Source organism: Rousettus aegyptiacus, unplaced genomic scaffold, assembly GCF_014176215.1.
Source record: "Rousettus aegyptiacus isolate mRouAeg1 unplaced genomic scaffold, mRouAeg1.p scaffold_m13_p_15, whole genome shotgun sequence".
Classification (NCBI taxonomy): Eukaryota; Metazoa; Chordata; class Mammalia; order Chiroptera; family Pteropodidae; genus Rousettus; species Rousettus aegyptiacus.
This window is the reverse complement of record NW_023416290.1, coordinates 10,589,625-10,610,841: the sequence shown is the minus strand read 5'-3', so window position 1 is coordinate 10,610,841 and position 21,217 is coordinate 10,589,625. Positions and strand designations below refer to the sequence as shown.

The 21,217-nt window shown below is 35.7% G+C and overlaps 1 protein-coding gene across 15 annotated transcripts in view; it reads left to right on the top strand.

Moving 5' to 3' along the window:
- Nucleotides 1-21,211, top strand: part of LOC107514820 (serine/threonine-protein kinase Sgk3) — a 120,024-nt gene extending 98,813 nt beyond the window's left edge. For all 15 annotated transcript variants that reach the window (XM_036233290.1, XM_036233288.1, XM_036233287.1 and 12 more), the window contains 10 exons: nt 577-634; nt 3,068-3,151; nt 3,253-3,384; nt 6,597-6,709; nt 6,844-6,880; nt 7,442-7,528; nt 9,302-9,397; nt 11,104-11,259; nt 16,068-16,157; nt 19,508-21,211. In XM_036233290.1, coding sequence (XP_036089183.1) covers nt 577-634; nt 3,068-3,151; nt 3,253-3,384; nt 6,597-6,709; nt 6,844-6,880; nt 7,442-7,528; nt 9,302-9,397; nt 11,104-11,259; nt 16,068-16,157; nt 19,508-19,678 — 1,024 coding nt within the window. In that variant the 3' untranslated portion in view covers nt 19,679-21,211. The remainder of the gene's footprint in view (nt 1-576; nt 635-3,067; nt 3,152-3,252; nt 3,385-6,596; nt 6,710-6,843; nt 6,881-7,441; nt 7,529-9,301; nt 9,398-11,103; nt 11,260-16,067; nt 16,158-19,507) is intronic.
- The last annotated feature ends 6 nt before the right edge of the window (nt 21,212-21,217 follow it).

Sequence of the window (21,217 nt, the reverse complement as noted above, 5' to 3'; positions counted from 1 at the left end):
TTTCCTATACTACCATTTATGAGAATAAGCAAAGATGTGTTTTTTTCTGTAATGTATAATATCTCACACACACCAAACACTGCAATGACTTTTTTCTCCATCAGAAATCTTTTAGTGACTTTACTAGCTGTTTCAGCTAGTAACTTCCTTTTCAGAAGAATTACCAGGCTAGATAGTCCTTGGAGTGTATCACTAATTTATATAGTTATTCACCTTCCTCATTAACAACATCGGTGAGGTTTATGTTTAATAAAATTGGTTTAGACAGAAGCTACATTGAGTTCAAAGCTATATATATTATACATAATATCGATCCTTTTCTTACAAGCAAAATTTAACAAGGCTTAAATAAAGTTATAAATGTCTTATCTAATCAGAAAGTAGGTATTATTAGTATTTATTATTACCTATTTTATATTGAAGACAAGATACTACCAGCATGAAAGCTGAAGTCTCCATACTGAAGTGTTTTGTACCCAACATTTACTTATTAAAGAGTAAGATGCTAAGAAATGTTTAAAAGTTAACATCTTTTCAATTTCTAGGAGGCTGATTCTTGTTATTCATTTATTTCAGTGCTAAACCAACAGACTTTGATTTCTTAAAAGTTATTGGAAAAGGTAGCTTTGGCAAGGTAAGAATGTTTTTATTTTCTCATTCAACAAATAAGAACTTTAAGGAATGTGTGCTTTGTGTGTACGTGAGGCCACAGGGCCTCGTGGTAGGCACAATGTGGAGCTAAGGTGTTTTCTCTACCTTCAAAGCACTGACAGAATGATGAGAAAGATGAGACATCTACTCAGATTCTAACATAAAACTCATTTGTTCAACAAGTACTTGTCAAGCACCTATTATGTGTCCAGCACCGTCCTGGGCCCTGGTTAGATTATATTGAACAAAACTGACATGGTTACTACCTTTGTGATGTTTATAACCTGTTGGAGGAAATACTCAATTAAAAATATGCAGTCAGATAAATAATTGTAAGTAGTATTGGGGCTGTCGATGAAATGAAGAACAGAGTGAAGTGACGGAGGAATGTAGGCAGTGAGGACAAAATCCCTACTCAGATGGGTTGGTCAGAAACGACTTCTTCAAAGAGGTGCTATTTAAGCTGAGGCCGAAAAGGCAAAAACGAGCAGCTGTGTAAATAATAGTTGGGGAAAGAAAGGGCTGTGTAAAGACCCTGCTTCTCAAAAATGAGTGTCAGATGAATCACTGAACAATGTGTCCATACCAAGGAAGGAGAATCACTTAAGGCCAGAAGTGTCATAGATGGAGTTATCAGAATTATCAAATATACTTAAGTGCTTTTTTGCTTTATACTTCAATCTATAGTAAAAATAAACATGTATATGCTTAATTACACTTCGCTGTATTCATAGCTTTTGGTATCTCTGGTTTGTTTTCTGTGTTGCCTGGTTACTAGAAACTGGGCCCATGCGGTTAACCGGTGTGTGTTTGTTAATTCAGCAAATGCATGTTGACCACCTGCTACATGCTGGGCAATATAGAAAGCTAGAAATGGATCCTGCTCTCAAAACGCTCGCAGCCCACTGAGGTGTTAGAGATACTCTGTCATTAATAATAACAAGAAGCACCATCTTTTTGGGAACTTCATGTTTAGATCTAGAGTCTACCGAAGCTGGTTCTTGCACACAGTATGAGGTCTAGGGTCACAGTTCGTCTTCTTCCCCAGGGGTAGCCAGCCGATCCCAGTATAGTGAAAAGTGTTCTTTCACTGCTGCTCTCCGGGAACCTTATGTATCCAGTGTCCACGGAAGCGTAGATCTACTCCTAGATCTTCAGTTTTATATTCGTTTCTGCATTTTATATTCCGTTTCATTAGGCTGTTTTTGCCCCACTACTGCATTGACTACCGATAGTCAGCAGAGCAAGTCCTCCCTCCTTGTTCGTGAAGAGGTTCTGCTTAGCCCTTTGCATATCTAGGGAAGTTTTAGAATTAGCATGTCAGTCTCCACAAGATTCCGTTGGATTTCGGTTGAGATTGCACTGAATCGAAATCAGTTTGGGGAGAACTGCCATCTTCATGTCATTGAGTCTTCCAATTCATGACCATGACATATCCCTTTGTTAATTTAGTTCTTCTTTAATTTTTCTCAATACTGTTTTATAGTGTTTTCTGTAAAGTTTTTTCAAATCTTTAATTGGATTTATTCTTATGTGTTTTGTCTTTTATGCCATTTGAAAATTAGTGTTAATTACTGAAGCCGAATGTATGCATTACCTGTGACACATTGGTTCTACTTCTAGCTATATATCTAACAGAAATGCATGCGCATGTGCACTAGGAAGTGCATAGGCCAGAATCTTCATAGCACTGCTATTCATAAACAATCTAAATGTTTCTCAACAAAAGAGTAGATTAAATTATGTAATGCAGTATTCTACATAGCAGGAAATGCAAAAACTATTGCTATTTACCACAACATGCATTCATATTAGATAATTTAGAGTGAAAGAAGTCAGACATCTTTTTTTTTTTTTACATGATTCTGATGATTTAAAATTCAAAAATGTCAAATCTTACCTTTGTTATTCAAGTTGAGATATTTACCTTTGAGGAAGACAGAGGTGAGTAGTTTCTGGAATGGGGCAAAAGCAGGACTGCTGGCCACCAACAAGGTTTTACTTTTGGACCTGGCAGTGGTTATGTAGTGTGTTCATTTTGTAATAATTTACTGAGCTGTAATGAATGGTGAGTTATTCTACTTACATGTTATGTTTAATAAAAATTTAAAGCCTTGCAAAATGGTTAGAAACCAACAAAGTGCAACAAAGCAAGAAAAGCAGAGTACACCAAAGGAAGGAAAATCAACCAGAAATGCAAATCCACAGTGTGTTTGAAAAATCGAAAAATATCTAAGGAAAAGTGATTTATAGAAATAAATTTAGTCGTTTTCAATTTTTAAGATGAACATTATATTATCTAAGTCCCTTGTGGACTCTCTCTTTATAAAATTTAAGTATTGATTTATTGATAAGTGAATTAGTCCTATCAAAATATTAAAATTTCTAATAGTATGCCAATCTTTAACTACAACAGGTTCTTCTTGCAAAACGGAAACTGGATGGGAAATTTTATGCTGTCAAAGTGTTACAGAAAAAAATAGTTCTCAACAGAAAAGAGGTGAAGTAAAATAGCTTTGTTTCTCCTAAACCCCTTTTCTCAATTAACAGAATTGTTTTCTGGTATATGATCCAAGTTGATTCTTTACCTTTTTTTTACAGCAAAAACATATTATGGCTGAACGTAACGTGCTCTTGAAAAATGTGAAACATCCATTTTTGGTTGGATTACATTATTCTTTCCAGACGACTGAAAAGCTTTATTTTGTTCTGGATTTTGTTAATGGAGGGGAGGTGAGTTTTATAATTAGTTTTCTAATATTGATAATGTTTAGAAAAAAGAGAATAAAGTCAGTGTTTTTCTTAAAAGTTGTTTGGAAGGCTAGTCCAGCATCAACAGCTATTTGTTGAGGAGCAACGATATTTGAAGTACTGCGAATAAACACAGTGCACGATGTGGAGCGGTGTTTAACACTGGGCTCTTTTCTTAATCTGCTTACGGTATAGATGAGACAGTTCATAAAAAAAACCTTAGTATGTAATTTTATAATTGTTAGAGCTGTATGTGAACCCGATCATGTCATTCAGTAAGAAATTTTTTTTTCAAAGAGTTGTATGAAATCATGTCACTTGAAAAGTATGAATTTCGGCGTGAGTTAAAATGTATGAATTAAGGACTATAGAGTAGATATCTCCTGTTTGGGTTTTAGAGTTTCATTGTATTTCTCTGTTCTTTTTAATTCATTTCTATCTGCTATTTTTCTCCTGGAATTTCCTTTTATGTAAAGGTTTGGCAATGGCAAAAAAAAAGAACCTTAGTATAAAGCTACAGTCTCCGTGGATAGTTCTGTCACTGACCTATATATCAAGAATAATATACTGAAGCATTAGAATAAAAGATGATTCATAATTTAGATCATTATCGTTTCAATAATTGCACATAAATATTACTCAAGCCTGTCATTTTCTAAACTGTGCAAACTATTAATCAAATGAGATGATCCTTTAATTAAGTATTCTGTAGTGAAGTCAGTTTGGAAAATGTTTCATGTTACATCCCTTTGGTAATTAACATTATGTTTCTTGGTGATTCTTAATATGTTTCAGCATGTTAGAGACTTTGAGAAGTTTTACCTTAAACAAAGCCAGGATTTCTTTAAAAATTTCTTATCACATAATCCTCTTTTTTTGTTTGAACCAAATCTGTTAATAATTTTCCCCAAAACTCTAAAGGGATATTGAAATACATTTTGGGGAATGCTGCTGTTATGACAGTAATCACAGTAATAGCTAACATGTATGTATTATACTGCTAGGCCCAGCACTCTGGCTCTTTGTATGTATCATTTTATCTTCACAATAGTTTTATTATGTAAGACAAAGAAACTGAGGCACAGAGAAGCTAGGTAACCTGCTCAGGTCATATGGTTGGTAAATACTGGAGCCAGGAGTTGAACTCAGGCAGTCTGAGTCCAGGATCTAGGCAGCTGACACCGCCCCCCTCCACTACCCCCCCTGCCCTGTTCCTCTCTTCACACATTCTAATTTGTTTCATCTCTGACTTGTGAATGTCTCTAAAAATTTGTTTTAACTGACAGATACTGTCATATTTTTATAAAGGAGTCTTTATTCCCTAATCCCAGAACAGGGAGAGAGGGAAAGAATATTTAAATCTTACTGTAGCACACTTAACTGGAATAAAGGAACTAAAAGGAAGACTGGTTTCTCTTCCTTAAACCTGAAAGGTGACCAGACACACCCAGATCATTTGGGGGAGATCATAAAGAGAATCATTATTCAACCCCCTACATGTATGAAAAAATGCCTTGTGACTCTTCAGTATAGAAGTGAGATTATGAATCCCGTAGGCATCCCGACTTAGTGATGTAGCTGACCCCACATTTTCCCTACCTTTCAGGTTGTCATTTTATTTCATGCATGCATGAGTGCCAACATATAATGAGAATTTATTGAGGGCCTGGCACTTTGTAATTATTTTACATGTATTATTTGAGTTCATCATCACAATTCTTTGAGATAAATACTTGTACCCATTTTATAGATAAGGCAATTAAGGCTCAGAGAGGTTAAGTAACTTTGTCAATGTCACAGTGTTCTAGTGAGTGTTAAACCCTGGATTTAACCTAGACATAAGTGCCACTCTGTGTCTTTGAAATGTCATGTGAGACACCTAACTGCAGATGGATTTCCTACTTCATCTGTGATTTCTTCATGCTGTTTAGGACTTTGCTTCTGAGCCCTTTTTACACAGTGACTGTTCATTACTGAGTAGCAAAGGTGGAAAGAGATAGGCTGGCCTTCTAAAAAGACATACTTGGCTAAGATGATGGAAGAAAAATAGAATATTGGGGTGGGTGGAGGAGAAGTTGAAAAAGCAATAGATATAAAAGGAATAAAGACCAGGAGAAAGGATAGAAAAAGAGAGATGGAAAGAATATGATTTCATTATGTATTTCCTATTATTATTCCTATTATTTCCCCCCAATATTCACATTTACATTTTAACCTTGACACGTGAGATTAATTATTATATATTACTACATATTTGTTTTGGAGCCAGGTAGTGTATAATCAAATAAGTCTTATGCCGAACATATAAACAAGCCCCTCTGAGCCTCAGCTTTCTCATTAATTTTCTACCTCAAAACAGTTAGGTATATGAAATAATACAATCATAGAAAGTGTTTAGCATTGTGCCTTTGACGCAGTAGGCGGTCAGTGTTAGCTATGATTATAGTGGAGGATTTCTCCAAGATGGAAGGAAACCCAAGGGAAAGATCACTGGCATAGAAGCCAAGAGACTTAGAGTAGGTCGAGCAGACTTCACGTAATGGCTAAAGGACAGGCTGTGAGAAGTAAATTAAGAATTAGGAAGTGTAAAAAGTGAACTGGAGAGTCCAGGTGCCGCTTAGCTCCAGCCATTTGCTACCCAAATTAGAATTTAGGCTTAATAGGGTAGAACTGTCCCTTTTTTTCTTTTTTCTGAAGAAACCAAATTTAGATTTTTCTAAAAACAGTGTTTGTTCCAAACAAATTATATCTGTGATTTACATTCAGTGTGCCAGCCACTAGTTTCCAATCTCTGAATAATGTTGGATTATTTTTCCAAAGGAAAGAACAGTCAAAATATGTCCAGTCAGATACTGTAACTGCATGCCAGTGTCAAGATCATCGGTCTTCATCGATGATCTTTTATCAGAGCGGTTTTCTGCAGTGGCGAGGACACTGAACCCTTGAGGACTGAGGCGTAAATGAGAGATGAGTAAGTTAGCGAGGGCAGAGAGAGAGGTGCGGTTGAAGAGAGGCAGTGGTCGCTAGGTCGGGACGCAGACGCGGGAGAGTCACACTTTATGTGCTGAGGTGCTTTTTTAGCTCACGTTCAAAGTAACACAAACAAATTCTGTTTTTGTGTTAGAGAATGTATTTGTTTCACTTTATGAATGAATGATCTTAATATTCTTTTTTTTATTCCCCCCATTTTGCAGCTGTTTTTTCACTTACAAAGAGAACGGTCCTTTCCTGAACACAGAGCTAGGTTTTACGCTGCTGAAATTGCCAGTGCTTTGGGTTACCTGCACTCCATCAAAATAGTGTACAGGTAAGTTTTTAAAATGTTACTGGTAAACAAACAAACAAACAAATAATTGATTGCTTGTGAAAATGTCTGTATTATTTTATTTCAGTTAATATTCAGTTTCGCTTTTCTTTTTTTCTCTTTTGTTAATTTGATAGAGACTTGAAACCAGAAAATATTCTTTTGGACTCAGTAGTAAGTATTGTCATTTTAAAATCTACTAGTTCTCATTTTTTGTTGTTATGCTTAGTGGGAAAAAAGTCAGCCTTAAAGGTTTCACACTGAATGGTTCCACTCATACAGACAAAGCCATAGGGATGGAGAAGGGATTAGTGGTCTCCAGGGCACAGGGCTCGAGGGGGTAGGAGAGCGCAAAGATAAAGGGGTAGCACGAGAGGGGACCCTTTGTTTCTTTGGGGTGATGGACAGCCCTCTGTCTTGATTGCGGGGTTAGTTTCACCAATCTGTACATCTCTATTGCATAGAACTACATATACTTACACACACACATGTATATGTGTGTGTGTAAGCAAAATAGTGAAAACTGGATAAAGTATGATATTGTACCGATGTCATTTTCCCGATTTTGATATTATAGTACATTAGGGAAAGCTGAGTACATGGGGAGTAAGTACATGGAATTCTGTATATTATTTTTGTAGTTTCTTCAGGTCTATAATTATTTCAAAATAGAATAGTTTATAAAATTACCACCGTCTGTGCATTGTTTTATCTTATTGCCCCTGTGCTTCTCAGGGACATGTTGTCTTAACAGATTTTGGGCTTTGTAAAGAAGGAATTGCTATTTCTGACACCACGACAACATTTTGTGGGACACCAGAGGTAAGAAATATGTCTCATTGCCATTCACATAATCATGTATAAAATGCAAAAATGAATCACAAATTGCATATACAAAATTTGAAATCAGAAAAAAAAATCTATCATATTAGCTTCTAGCCAGTTGGAAATATCTCATAATCATCCTTTCTGAACATTTAAAGTTTATTGATAGTTGTTATTTTTAACTGTGCATGTGAGATACTACAGATAACCCAACAAAGATATGTTATGCTTGTTTTCAATGTTAATATTTACCTTAGACTTCTTTAAATATTCGATTATATTTCTAATCCTTAAAAAAAATATCATAAATCAGTGATGAAATTGTCCTAAAATTGTGGTCATATTTGCACAATTCTATAAATACACAAATAGCCCCTGAATTGTACACTTTAAATGGGCAAATTGTATGGTGTGTGAATATCTTAATAAAGCTTTTTTTTTATTTTTAAAAAAAAAAAAGCCAATGGAAATAGGGCAGACGATTGACATTGCCTATATTTAGGTGGCAGCCTTAATGGTTTCTGTTATTTTTTTCTGTTCTTCCATATGGTTAAAATATTTCTTAAAAAGTGTTTATTTGACAGAAGAAAATAAAGCAGTGGATATTGGCGGCGGGGAGGGGAGCACAAATCATAATTTATTAAGCTGAACAGACCCATTCTTTAATCGTGTTAGCTAGCAGACAATTTATCTTTCTGTTTGAGACAATAATAATCTTTATGATTTATGTTAAAGCCTTGGTATTCACATACATACACACACACACTTATAGTTTATTTTAAACTGTCCTAGTTTTAATGTATTTATAGTGATCTTAGGTGCTAGGTAGTATTTGATCATTATCGTAGAGTAATGGCAAATATTATTGAAAATGTATGGGAAAAAATGGCTCACATGAGATTTCTAATCAGGATCAGAAACTTAAGTAACATAAGTAACAACATTTACTTTAAAATGTATTTTTTTCTTTCTTTATGTAATCTAACCCTAGCTCTTATACGTAATAGTAACTATTCTATTTTAGTGTATATGTGAGGAAACATTTTTTATGAATATATATTGATTTTATAGTTAACAAAAGTTTTAAGACTTGTGGTTTTTAGAAAGGAAACAAAGTTTTTTCTAAATCTAAATGCGATCAGAAATTATTAAATCTTTTTTTTTATTTTGCCATTCTTTAGATCACATAGATAAAGCTTAAGAAAGTATTTCTTTATTTCATATGGGAAGAGAAAATAAATAGTTTGGAATCTAAAATTCAAATTTACTATTTTATATGTGCGAAATGGTGGTGAGTTTTTTACAAGTTAAAATATAAATAACTGTCTAATAACATACAGCAATTTTGTATAATATGGTCACTGAAAAGGAAAAAATAGTTATAATTGCCACCTTAGAATTCTTTCTTCAAGAGAAACAGTTATGAGTAGTGACCAGAGGAATTTCTAAAATAAATTAATCTTGCAAAAGACTTCCTCTCACCCCAAAATACCTATTTTACCTACAGACTACATTTGCTGTCCTCTTCTGTTTCTCTTAACTGCATCACGGTTTGTGGGGGAGATATTTGACTATGTGTACTTTGAAAAATGTCCTAGTTGATGCTGAGGAACCATACATATCGAATAAGAATACCCAATCATTTGAAAATCTAGATAATATGTTTTTAGTATGATAGTAATACCTAAAATTAGATAAATTTCTCATTATTCCTAAATTTTATCTTGAATTGGTTATTGAGTTGCTCTGATATTTAATTTTTCTCCGTAGTACCTTGCACCTGAAGTAATCAGAAAACAGCCTTATGACAATACTGTGGATTGGTGGTGCCTTGGTGCGGTTCTGTATGAAATGCTGTATGGATTGGTACGCACTTCTACCCTTATTATTATTCCAATAATTGTAATTGATTTGAGTTTTTTCTCTTACCCCTTTTACTAATCATGTGGACTCTTAGATAACACTAAGAGAGTGGTAGTACCCTGGTTAAATTAATCCAAAACCACGTTAGGGATCTGCACAAAAAAAAAAACCTTTTCATTTCATTGTTAATTTTTTAACATAATTCTTTCTTTTTCATAGTAATCACTTTAGGTAGTCTCATCCCATTCACATTTTAAAAGAATAGACACCTAGTTTTAACATTAAAATTATACACTTTTATTTCAGTTTACCCAAATCATCATTCTGACTGATTTCAAAGAAATAGGAAGAAAAAAGAATTTTGTATTTGCATTTGTAATGCCTTTTGCCTTGTATTTGGTTTTTATAGGCTTTAGTTAATATACTGATACTACACTCTCTCCATCACTGGGAACCCTCACTTCTCTTCACCCACACGTCATCTAGAAGACTCCATTGGAAAGAAGTGATGTTTGTTACGTCATCAGTTTCCCCAGATTTTATTAAAGACATAGAAGGCCAGCCAGAGCTTCTGATTAGCATGAGTAAAGTTGTTTTCCTACATTGAGTTAATATCATTCCAACCAAAGCAAACAATTTAGGCATTTTAATTAGCTTACATATCTTCATAGGAATAATGTATGTTTTTCTTTAGACTTTTTGAAATACTCAGAATAGTTTCTAGGCTCCCTTTGAGTGTCCAGCAGCCTCGGGCTGGGAACCACCCTCTCATCCCCCCGTAGTGCTGCCCCCAACAAGCCAAATACCACCGGCAAACTTCTGTGGCTCCCAGCACTTTCTCTTCTTTACCTTTGACTGAGGTCCGCTTGTGAAGAGATGTAGTTTTTGGTTATGCTGGTGACTTAGAACACCTAATAACCACTTTATACCTTTCTTTCTTTAGATGTTGGGTATTTGCCCTCCTGATATTTCCAAATACTTTGACTTTTTTTTAGAGGACTTTGAAAGTGTAAAATAATTGTATATAAAATTCAGTCGATTCAAAAGGGAACTTGCATCAATGAGACTTACATTAACTATTTAAAAATGAAGGTAGATTTTACTAAGTAAAAAAAAAAAAGTTTTTTCTTTCCTATAAAAAAGAAAAAAAATCGCTAGCCTGTAACTCCCTTAACTTTGAAAATGATTTTTACTTTTAAAACTTTTACCTCAATGTTTAAATGGCTAATGCTATGTTGAGTGACTGTAGAATTTTAATTCTGCAGCGTACACTCATAATGCTGTCACCGACAGTACTTAGGAAGACGTAGTATCTTCAGGTCTCTATCTCTACTAGAAATCTGTTTTAATTAGTTTATTCTCAAGAATCAAGAAATCACGTAATGTTGCGTCAGCGTCGGATCTCTATTTCCAATAATTCTGTCATTGCGCCTGTGATGTGGTCGGTAGTCGTCTTCTCTACAAGGTGTTATTGAACAGACTGACCCTAATTTATTCAATGAACACATAATAAGCTCTTGGGTTTTAGAATCTCTTCCTCACCGAGAGGCCACACTGCCAGTACGCATTCACTCAACAAGACCTGCACATTTCAGTTGTCCAGAGCCAGTCTGCTTCCTGTAGATCAAAGCCAAATCCAAGTATTTTAATCTAAACATCTTGGCATAGTTTAGTTAACACTGTCTTTATTTTGCTTTTTTTCCCCACAGCCTCCTTTTTATTGCCGAGATGTTGCTGAAATGTATGACAATATTCTTCACAAGCCCCTAAATTTGAGGCCAGGAGTGAGCCTTACAGCCTGGTCCATTCTGGAAGAACTTTTAGAAAAAGACAGGCAAAATCGACTTGGTGCCAAAGAAGACTTTGTATGTATATCTTTCCCAGTACCCGCTGTATTTAAGCTTATTTATAATTTGAAGATAAAGCCTTATTTTATGTTGTATTTAATAGGATGAATACAGCTCTTGAGAAGAGCACCTGACAGTTTTCACCAGTGTTTATGTATGGAACTGTACAGTTTAAAGCACCCGCACATTTTTTTTTAACTTGATCTCCATAACAGTTTGATCCTCTCCTCTCCATCCCCACATCCAGCTTTCACACTCTATTATTTATTCGATTTTTTATGAGAATTTTTCCTCCTCTCCATCCTTTTTAAAAATGTGTGGCATATGTTTTTTTTTTGATTACCTAAACTTTCAAATCATTTTGTTTAACAAGAATTTAAGTGCCTGACTGCATGAGGTAATGCCTTTTGCCTTGAACTAACATTAAATCACTTTTTTTTTTTTTTTCTGAGAATTTGGAGTCACCGCCTTGAGATAATTATGGAATCTGCAGGGATTTTTGTTGTTGTTGTTAAATCAGGATAATTAAATTGCTAGTGTAGTTACCAGTGTTATATTACTCTGTCAGCAAATTCACAAACTGTTGAGGAACATAAACTTTTAAATTCAGTTAAATTTCCCAGAAATACTCAATGGCTGTTTATCCATCTTGAACTTGAGCTGGGAGTGATGAACTTTTCTTTTCTGCTAGGGATTTTTCTCTCCTACACTCCCCAGTCCATCAGGTGGCTCTGCCGTCTGTTCTCTGTCTGTCTGGGATTCCACGGTCCCTTGTCAGTCTTGCTGCTCTTTCGCACCTCCTTGCCCTTCGGTGCTTTTATCGATTTCATTGATAGAAATTGCAGCCATGGAGAAATCCAGTCGTCATCTCTGGGGCTCCTTAACAGAGCAGAAGAAAGTTGCATAACTAGGCTGAAAAGGGTTCCCAGACCCAATTCCACCGCATGTGTGCGTGTGTGTGTAGGCTTCTCCACACCAACAAGCTAAATTTCACACACCAGCAGTGTCTGACAATTCAACTTAATTCTGACACTGTCCACCTGAAGAAGGAATTAGATTCCGCAGGCGAAGGAAGGGCTCAGTCCCACAGACCACTTTTTCCTTCAGACACCAATCAAAAGCCCAGGTTGTTACCTGTGCTTCTGACAGACCAGCTACATATCAGAGGTTCCCCACAACGCCCTCCTTGGATTTGATTAATTTGCTAGAACAATTCACAGAACTCAAAACCCATTTACTTACTGTATTCTGATTTACTGCAAGGGATATTAAAGGATATAGATCAACAGCCAGATGAAGAGATACAGAGGGCGAGGTCCCAAACAAAAGAGCTTCTGTCCTCGTGGAGCTTGAGGCCTGGCACAGTGACACATGGAAGCATTCTGGTTCCCCACATGGGCCGATGAGATGTCCTTTTGGCTTTTTATGGAGACTCCGTTATGTAGTCATGATTGACAAAGTTATTGGCCATTGGTGATTGATTCAGCCTCCAGCCTCTTTCCTTTCGCTGGAGGCTTGGAAGGAGGTTTGGGACTGAAAGTTTTAACTCTAATTACAAGGTTGTTTATCCTGGCAACCAGCCCCCATCCTTGGCTGGGGTCCAAAAGTTACCTCATTAACATAAAAAGAGACACCAGAGTTGCTGTCATCACTTAGGAAATTCCGAGGGGTTTGAGAACTCTGCCAGAAAGTGACAAAGTATGTATTTCATATTATAAATCACAGTATCATGTGGGCACATTGGAAGCACCGCGAAGTCAGAGCCATTAAGGTCTTTGTGCTTCACCACTGCCTGGTGGTGCCCCCGGGTTTCTCCAGCTTTCTCTCTTCCTCTCTGTGTTAACTATTTCAGACCTTCTCTCCAGTTTTCCAGATTCCTTTTCTTCTTCACTTTTAGCAGATGATCATGCCTTCTATTATAGAATTTCAGAAAATAGAGTCAGCAGAGCAGAACTAACTGAGCTTCTTGCTGTCAAGTTTGCAGACCTACCTGCATCTGTTCCTGTCATTACCGTCTTCCTATTATAGTAGAAAAGGTCAGTTTCTACCCATGCTGGATCCCAGCCCCTTATGGGGCATCCTTTGCAAGCTTTTTCATGCACGGATAACTGCTTATTTTGTTCTAGTTTCTTCCACTCAGTTAATTAAACATCGTCAAGTCTCCCACTTAAGACAAACCAAAAAACCTTCAATCCTGCCATCCTGCAGGGTAATACTCTCTTGAAATTTTCCTTCATAGCCAAACTTGTTGAAAGTTTCTGTATGCATTCTCTTTTTCCCAATTCCTTCTCATGTCTTAGTTTGTCACAAAAATAGCTACTAGAATTGCTGAATACTTCTATTCCTCAGCTTGCACTGTCGGCAGCATTTTAATTTCCAACACTCTTTTGTTCCCTAGGCTTCTGCAAGAGCACACACTCATCTTGTGCTTTTCTCTCTCTATTTCTAGGCCCTACTCTGTAATCTGTGTGAGCGCCCTGTTTTAGCCTGACTGTTAAGTATTGCAGTTCCTTGCAGTTGTCCTAAAACCGTCTTTCCTTCTGTTTGCTCTCATTTGGACAATGTCACTTGGCTTTGGTTAACAATGTGTCTTTGTCTTACACGTTGTTATCTTCAGTCCACACCTCTTTTCTGAACTCTGGGTTCGTATAATACCTGCCTGTTCAACACCACCCCTTGGATTTCCTGAGAGTACCGCAAACACAGCATCTTCTAAATCGAACTCCTGCTATCTTCCTTCTGTGATTCTTAGGTCAGAAATCTGAGGGTCATTTTTTAAAAACATTCACACAGTTATTTATTGGCATTTTTGTTAAGAAGATACATGTAAAAATTTTGAAGAATTTTTCAGAGTGCAAAGTGAAAAATATAGCCTCCCACCCCAGATCCCTATCTCATTCTCCAGAAGTCATCACTCAATATTTTTTCTACTTTTTATCCTTTCAGCAAATATCCATAATACTCATCTCCTCTCCACCAACTTTTTTTTACAAAAATGGGAACACAATAGACTCTTTTCTGTACTCGTTTTTATCTGTCTTTCTATATCAGTATTCTCTATGACTATAAATTTAATATATTAAATAATTAAATCAAATTTTTCCCTAATACTGCTTTCAGACATTTTTTATTAAACTTATTGGAGTGGCATTGGTTAATAAGATTATAGAAGTTTCAGGTATACAGTTCTGTAATACATCATCTGTATATTGCATTGTGTGCTCACCACCCAAAGTTCTGTCACCGTATACGTGATCCCCTTTAACCTCCTTAACCTCCCCCATCCCCCTTTCCCTCTGGTACCACCGTACTGTTGTCTGTGGCTATGAGTTTTTGTTTGTTCATTTGTTGCTTTCTGTTTTATATCTCACCTGTTAGTGAAATCATATGGTTCTTGTCCTTTTTCATCTGACTTATTTCACTTAGCGTGATCGCGAGAGTCCCTGTTGACTCTTCTTTCTTCCTTCCATATCCAACAGACACCCAGGTCCTGGCATGTCTGCCTCCCTAAATCTTTCCTGTGTCCAGACACTTCTCTCTGTGCCCACTGTTACTGCTCTTCTCCTAACACTCTCATTTCGTTTGGTCACACCAGTAGCTGTTTTTCCTTTATCTGGTTACGACTCTTCATTCTATTCTCCCTTTGCAATCCGAGTGGTCTTAAGAAACAAACCCAAAACACCACACATCTGTGACATTCTTCAACCTAAAACTCCTTGATGGCTGCCTATAACCCTAGAATAAAATCCAGAATTCCTAATACAGGCCCATATGACATGGCCCTTTTACCTCTTGAGCCTCACCTGTGTGACAGTCCCCATCCTTCCCTGTACTACAACCATACTGGACTCATTTTCTTGACCAAACTAACCTGTTTGCCACCTCAGGGCCTTCATATTCTACCTGGAATGTTCTTCCCTCATTTTTTTTTTTTTAAATTTTGGGGGTAAAATTGATTAATAACATTATATACATTTCCAGTATGCAGTTCTACATTATCTGTATATGGTATTGTGTGCTCACCACCCGAAGTCTGGGCTCCCTCTGTCATCGTATATTTGACCTCCTTTACCCTCTTCACCCTCCCTCTTACCCCACTGGAAACCACCCTTCTGTCCTCTGTGTCTATGAGTTTGTTTGTTTTGTTTATTCATTTGTCATTTTCCGTTTTGTATCTCACATAACTCATTCTTTTGTCTGGCTAATTCTTACTCGTATTTCAGAACTCTGGTCAGACATCACTAACCAAACCAGGTTAGATCCTACTTTATACACTTTCATTGCACCTTGCAGGAAGACAAGAAAAAAAAAAGAGCTGGAATAAATACTGTGCCAACTTTTAATAGCAACCCAGTGTGGAATACGTTTTGGTAGTGAACACATCATCTTGATTTTACCTCTGGCCCAGTGTGCAAAACTCCCTTTCCTAACTTTTTCTTTACCTCACCCACTCAAAAAATAATAATAATGATAATAATAATAACAAATAATAATTATTTGTGCCCATGTAGTCCTTTTTGTCTTTTCATACCACTTTTATTTCTATATTTTCCACTGATCCTTAAAACAACCTGTGAAGAGTCTAGGGCAGAAGTGTTAACCCTATTTTACTTACAAAGAAACTGTGACTTTGAAAAGGATATAATCGTCATGTCTGCTCAGGTAGTCTTTCTGCTACACCATTTTGCCACATGAATAACGTAAACATGTATCTAAAAAGATTTTTTGAGAGACAAGGTGGTAATGGTTCGACTTCACAAAATTCTTCGGTGAGTACTCAGCATATTCTTCAGCATTAGTAAAAATACATTTCTTTAATATTCTAGGTTGAAATTCAGAATCATCCCTTTTTTGAATCACTCAGCTGGACTGACCTTGTACAAAAGAAGATTCCACCACCTTTTAATCCTAATGTGGTAAGTATATCCAAGTCCTTTATAAAATAGTGAAATGTAAAACTGTAGCTCATCATAATTTTGGCAGTCTGGATGAAATTGAATCAGTACCTAAATATTTTGTGAAATATGGGTTACTCAGGATTATCTGGTACAAATGAGAACTTCAAGATGAACAGTAAGATTATAGTTATATTAAATTGATAAAAATATTTTCTAGCACAATAATTGTGAAGTGTTTCTTTAGATCATGAACAAGAAAGAGGTGAGCTCAATGGGTAAAAAAAAATAGATGCAAATTAAAGTAACTAATATTTTAAGTATCATTAATGCACAGTTTTTTCTAGATTCATATAAAACCAGGTACAGGCAAACATTAGTGGTGATGTAAATTGTAAACCTCGTTTCTGGAAAACAGTAAGACAGTATTATAAAAATGTTCATGTTAGTTTGATGTGTTAAATCTACTGATGGAAACATTTTACCTAAAGATAATTTTTATTTTAAAACAGAAAAGCTGCATCAAAGACCTCTTTACAATATTAACGATGTTGCAAATGTTTGGAAATAAGTATATAACAATAGGGAAAATGTCAGTAATCATCACTAGGTCACTGATGATGTTGCTATTGGTAGCTTCATCTATGTAAGTATATGTACTTATTATGCATTTCAATATGTGATTTATTCCTCAAGCTACCAAATTACTGCTATTACTATTCTTATTATACTTGTTTTATGAAGGGAAACTCAGAGCTGTCACATAGCAGAGCAAGGATTCAAATCTGTGCCTGATTTCAAAGTCATTATTCTTTCTGTGCTCTCTTATGGTCTGTTGCCTATTCGTGTTAAATAAATGATACTAATAATATAAAAATGAGCAGTTACTTCAAAAATCCTTGTAATATTAAATGAAATTATGGTAATTACAATTTTGTGACTTATGATTACAGCAGTAAAAATAATTGATAAGGACAGGAAAAGGATATAAACTAAGATCGATTTGGGGTTGCAAGATCATAGGTGGATTTGTTTTTCTTTTATTTAAGTTTTGTGGTATTACTGTGAAATTCATGAAATAACTTTTTTAGTAAGTCAGATTAGGATAAGAAAATCACTTCAGGACAGTGAGTATTATTTAACCTACTTAGACTTTATTAAAGGTTCGCCTCAATCCATAACTCATAGCTGGTATTAGTAGGTGTGAAATCATACACCTATAAATATAATAATTTTTCTAGATTGATTTATTTCATGTAGTTCATCCAGAAGTGACTGTTTCACAAGTGACTCCATTAGGGACAGTCTGTCCCTAATTTCTAGAGTCTTCAATGAGAACCTGGGATCTTTAAGAATAATTTTATTTTCTTTGAGAGCCCTACTGAGTTTAGTTATCCTCAAATCAGTGTGTCATTGGACACATGAGAGACTTAGGGACTCCTCCTAAGCACAGTTAGAATTGGAAACAGTGTTGACTTCAGAGTCAAATCCCTTCAGGTTCGGATCCCTGCTCTTCTATCACTAATTAATTTAACTGTTTTAAAACAACACACAGAACTGGGAAGGCATAAGAGAAAAAAAAAATTGGTGAATTTGACTTTGTAAAGTTTAGAAGTGTCTGCATGAAAAAAAAAAAAATACTGCAAATAACAAATTGGGGAAGATCTCCTTAGCACATAAAGCATTCTTATAAGACAAAGAGAAAAAAGACCGATGACCAGGAGAAACATGGACAAAAGACACAAAATAATTGCAATTACAGGAAAAGCCATCTGGCTTTTAAATATATGAAAAGATGTTCAAACTCACTGACAGTTGAAGAAATGCAAAATTAAACCCTAACAGTCACCATTTTTCACCTAACAGATTAACAAAGATCAAAAAGTTAGCTAGAATAGGATAAAGTATATATTTTCTTCTCAGTACTTACATCCTTTTGCTTAACTCTGACAACAGTCCTATGAAATTATGCAGAAAACAACATAATACAGATTAGTTCACTTAAGCACAGAGAAGCTAAATAACTTGCCCAGAATTTAGTCAAAGTTGCAGAACTAGAATTTGAGCCGGGATACCTTGAAGACAGAGCCCTCACTCTCCACATGAGCTGTCCATTGTCGTTTCTGTCAGTGCTAGTCATGAGCCGTAAGGGCTTTCTCAAAATATTTACAAAGTAAGTAAAAGAGCATTTGCCACCATTTATTGAGCACCTGCTACATGTCAGATTCTGGGAATTTTATGTATTAACACATCAAATCTTAACGAACAACCTAAACAGGTAGGTGGTAATAGTCCTATTTTACAGGAGAAGAAACAAACTCAGAGTTTGAGTAGTTTATATAAAGAATTATAGCTAGCAGATTTCACAGCCAGAATTCAAACTTTTGTTATTCCAGAAGCCATGCTTTCTGGGGTTATATGAAAGAATTTGATGACATTTTTAATATACATAAATATAATTTTTTAGCATTCTTTTTCCTCCGTGGCGAGGGAATTTCTCACATGGAAGGACTAGCATCTGGGTTTCCCTGGGCTCTGCTCTGCTGTTTGTAGACCTGCCAGGCTAACCGTATCCTTGGATTATAACATCTGCTCTAAGTCCCTGTTTGTTCACTTCAGTTAGACTTGGTGGCTTGAACGTTTTAAGGATTCTCTCCCCTTTAGAGCAGAGCTGGCAAGAGCTTCAGGGTTGGGCTTCAACAGTGACTCACCTGAATCTAACCCAGTTTTTATCTTTAAATGCATTGGAGGGGATAGTTCATCAGCTTTTATCCGATCTGTAAAGGAAGAGCCTTTGAGCCTTAGCAGACCCCATACTTCGTTTCCCACATTCCTAGTTTTCTCAGGCTTCTAGACCTAAGGTGTCATAGCTGAATGCCTAGTGACCTTCGTACCACAAAAAGAGTCACCTTTCACAATTTTGCTTACAACCCCTTCATTTCTTCATCAAAAGGCTTCACCTATCTAGAATTGAGAAACTGGATGGCAGGCTTTTTATGAAACCTCATATGTGAAAGGCAATCCTGAAAGCCCACCCGAACCCCTTTTCTAAACTTAGATGTGATGGGTAAAGAGAGAGAAGGGAGGTCAGTTGCAGGTCCCGCGATTCAAATGAACATAGGTAAGGACTCTGGTTATGCCAGCCTTCCCTCCCCACCACCCAACAACAAGAACCTTACCTGTCAGAAGGGCCTCACCTGAATAATAAAAATCAGGGAAGGAAAAGCAGAACATGTTTCAAAGCAATGATGAAGTAAGAAGACATGTGAACTTGTCAGGAATAAATATACAAATTTGTAAAGGGATTTTAATGAAAGATTAAATTAGTGAAAAAAGCTAAGTTGAGTAATAATGTGCTCTTGATGTTTTAGGCAGGACCAGATGATATCAGGAACTTTGATGCAGCATTTACGGAAGAATCGGTGCCGTATTCTGTGTGTGTGTCTTCTGACTACTCTATAGTGAACGCCAGCGTACTGGAGGCTGATGATGCATTCGTTGGTTTCTCTTACGCACCTCCTTCAGAAGACTTATTTTTGTGAACAGTTTGCCATCCGGAAACCATTGAGCAAATATAAGCCTACGAATGAGACTGGAACTCCTGTCTGTGTGAACATATTCGAATATGTTTAAACTAGTGCCTCATTTTTACATGTAATGTTTACTCTGAAAAATGTATTTTCTGCTGTATGCAAGAAAATAGGGCATTTCAAAGAGCTAAGTTTTGAATGAAAATTTGTATTCTTGTTTATTAAGCTTATTTTTAAACAAATTTTAAAAGCTCTTGTTCTTAGCATTAACCTATTTTTAAAGAAAAGTTTTTTGCTAATGACTGTTTTTTTCCCTCTAAGTTTACACTAACATCTACCCAAGATAGACTGTTTTTCAACAGCTCATTTCAGTTCAGTTAACATATATTAATGCCTTTGTAACTCTCTACTTTGACCTTGTTCTCAGATCAGAGCTATGCAATTGGTACATGGTTGTCTAAGAAGAAACCATATATGTCCATAATAAATCACTGTTTGACATAATCAGTTCTTGGTAGGATTAAAATGTAAAGCATAGTTAACACATTGGCTGTTCATTAAATAATGGGTCTTCCTGCAGATCAAATTAAGAAATAACAAAAGAAAATCTTTTGCTTTGGAAATGCCAGTTGCAATTTGTGAATTATTTTTTCTCCGGAGTAAAAGAAAAAGTTTACTAGTTAGACATTTTAATTGTTTCCAAAGATCTGAAGGGTAATAAAGTACTGTTGGAATTTTTTTAGGTGGTGCCAAAAATGAATGTCTCTGTTTCATGTATTTATATTATAAATACATTTTATTTATGTCCTTTTTGGTCTTTTGAATGTTCAATATATTGTTATAAGTAAGCCTAAAGCTGGGTATTTAGTTTTGAAAATAGCTATTCAAAACTGCCTCCCTAATCGGTTGATAAGTGAAAAATATTGAGCTTTCTATTGTATTTACCTAATTGGGAAGTAAAAAGTAGAATAGCAAATACTGGATCAATATAAATGTATACAATTTCACTACAGTGTAACAAAAGTTAAAAATAATTCAGGCAGATGCCTAGGCAGTATCTTATATATTTCAGAAAATATATAGGAAAATGACATAAAGTCATACTAAAAGCCAACTAACTTGTGTACTTGTAATTGTAAAAGAGAATAACTTCAGAAAAACTGAAAAAAAAATGCTTATCTTGGAATTCTCATTTTTAGTTTAGAGATTTTTCTTGTAGGAAACATTGTGAAAGAGTTTAGTGACCCAATTTAGATGCTTCAAGAACAAGCATTCTTTCTATGTACTTTCTCTTGAGAAAAATCACAGAAGCGTTTCACACCAGTACCCTTTTGCTTAAAAATGTTCGGCAGAATGGAGGGAGGGTAGTGTGCTTTTGTTAGAGTAATATTTGCATTCAATACACTGAATCTTCCTTCAGAAGTAAGACTTTAATAACGACACTGTAAATATTTGGTTTATTTGGCACTACTGTAAGTTCTGCTTTTACATAAAGCTTCTTGCTTATTATAAAGCAAAATAAAGACTACAGTTTCTTGTATGATTTTTTTT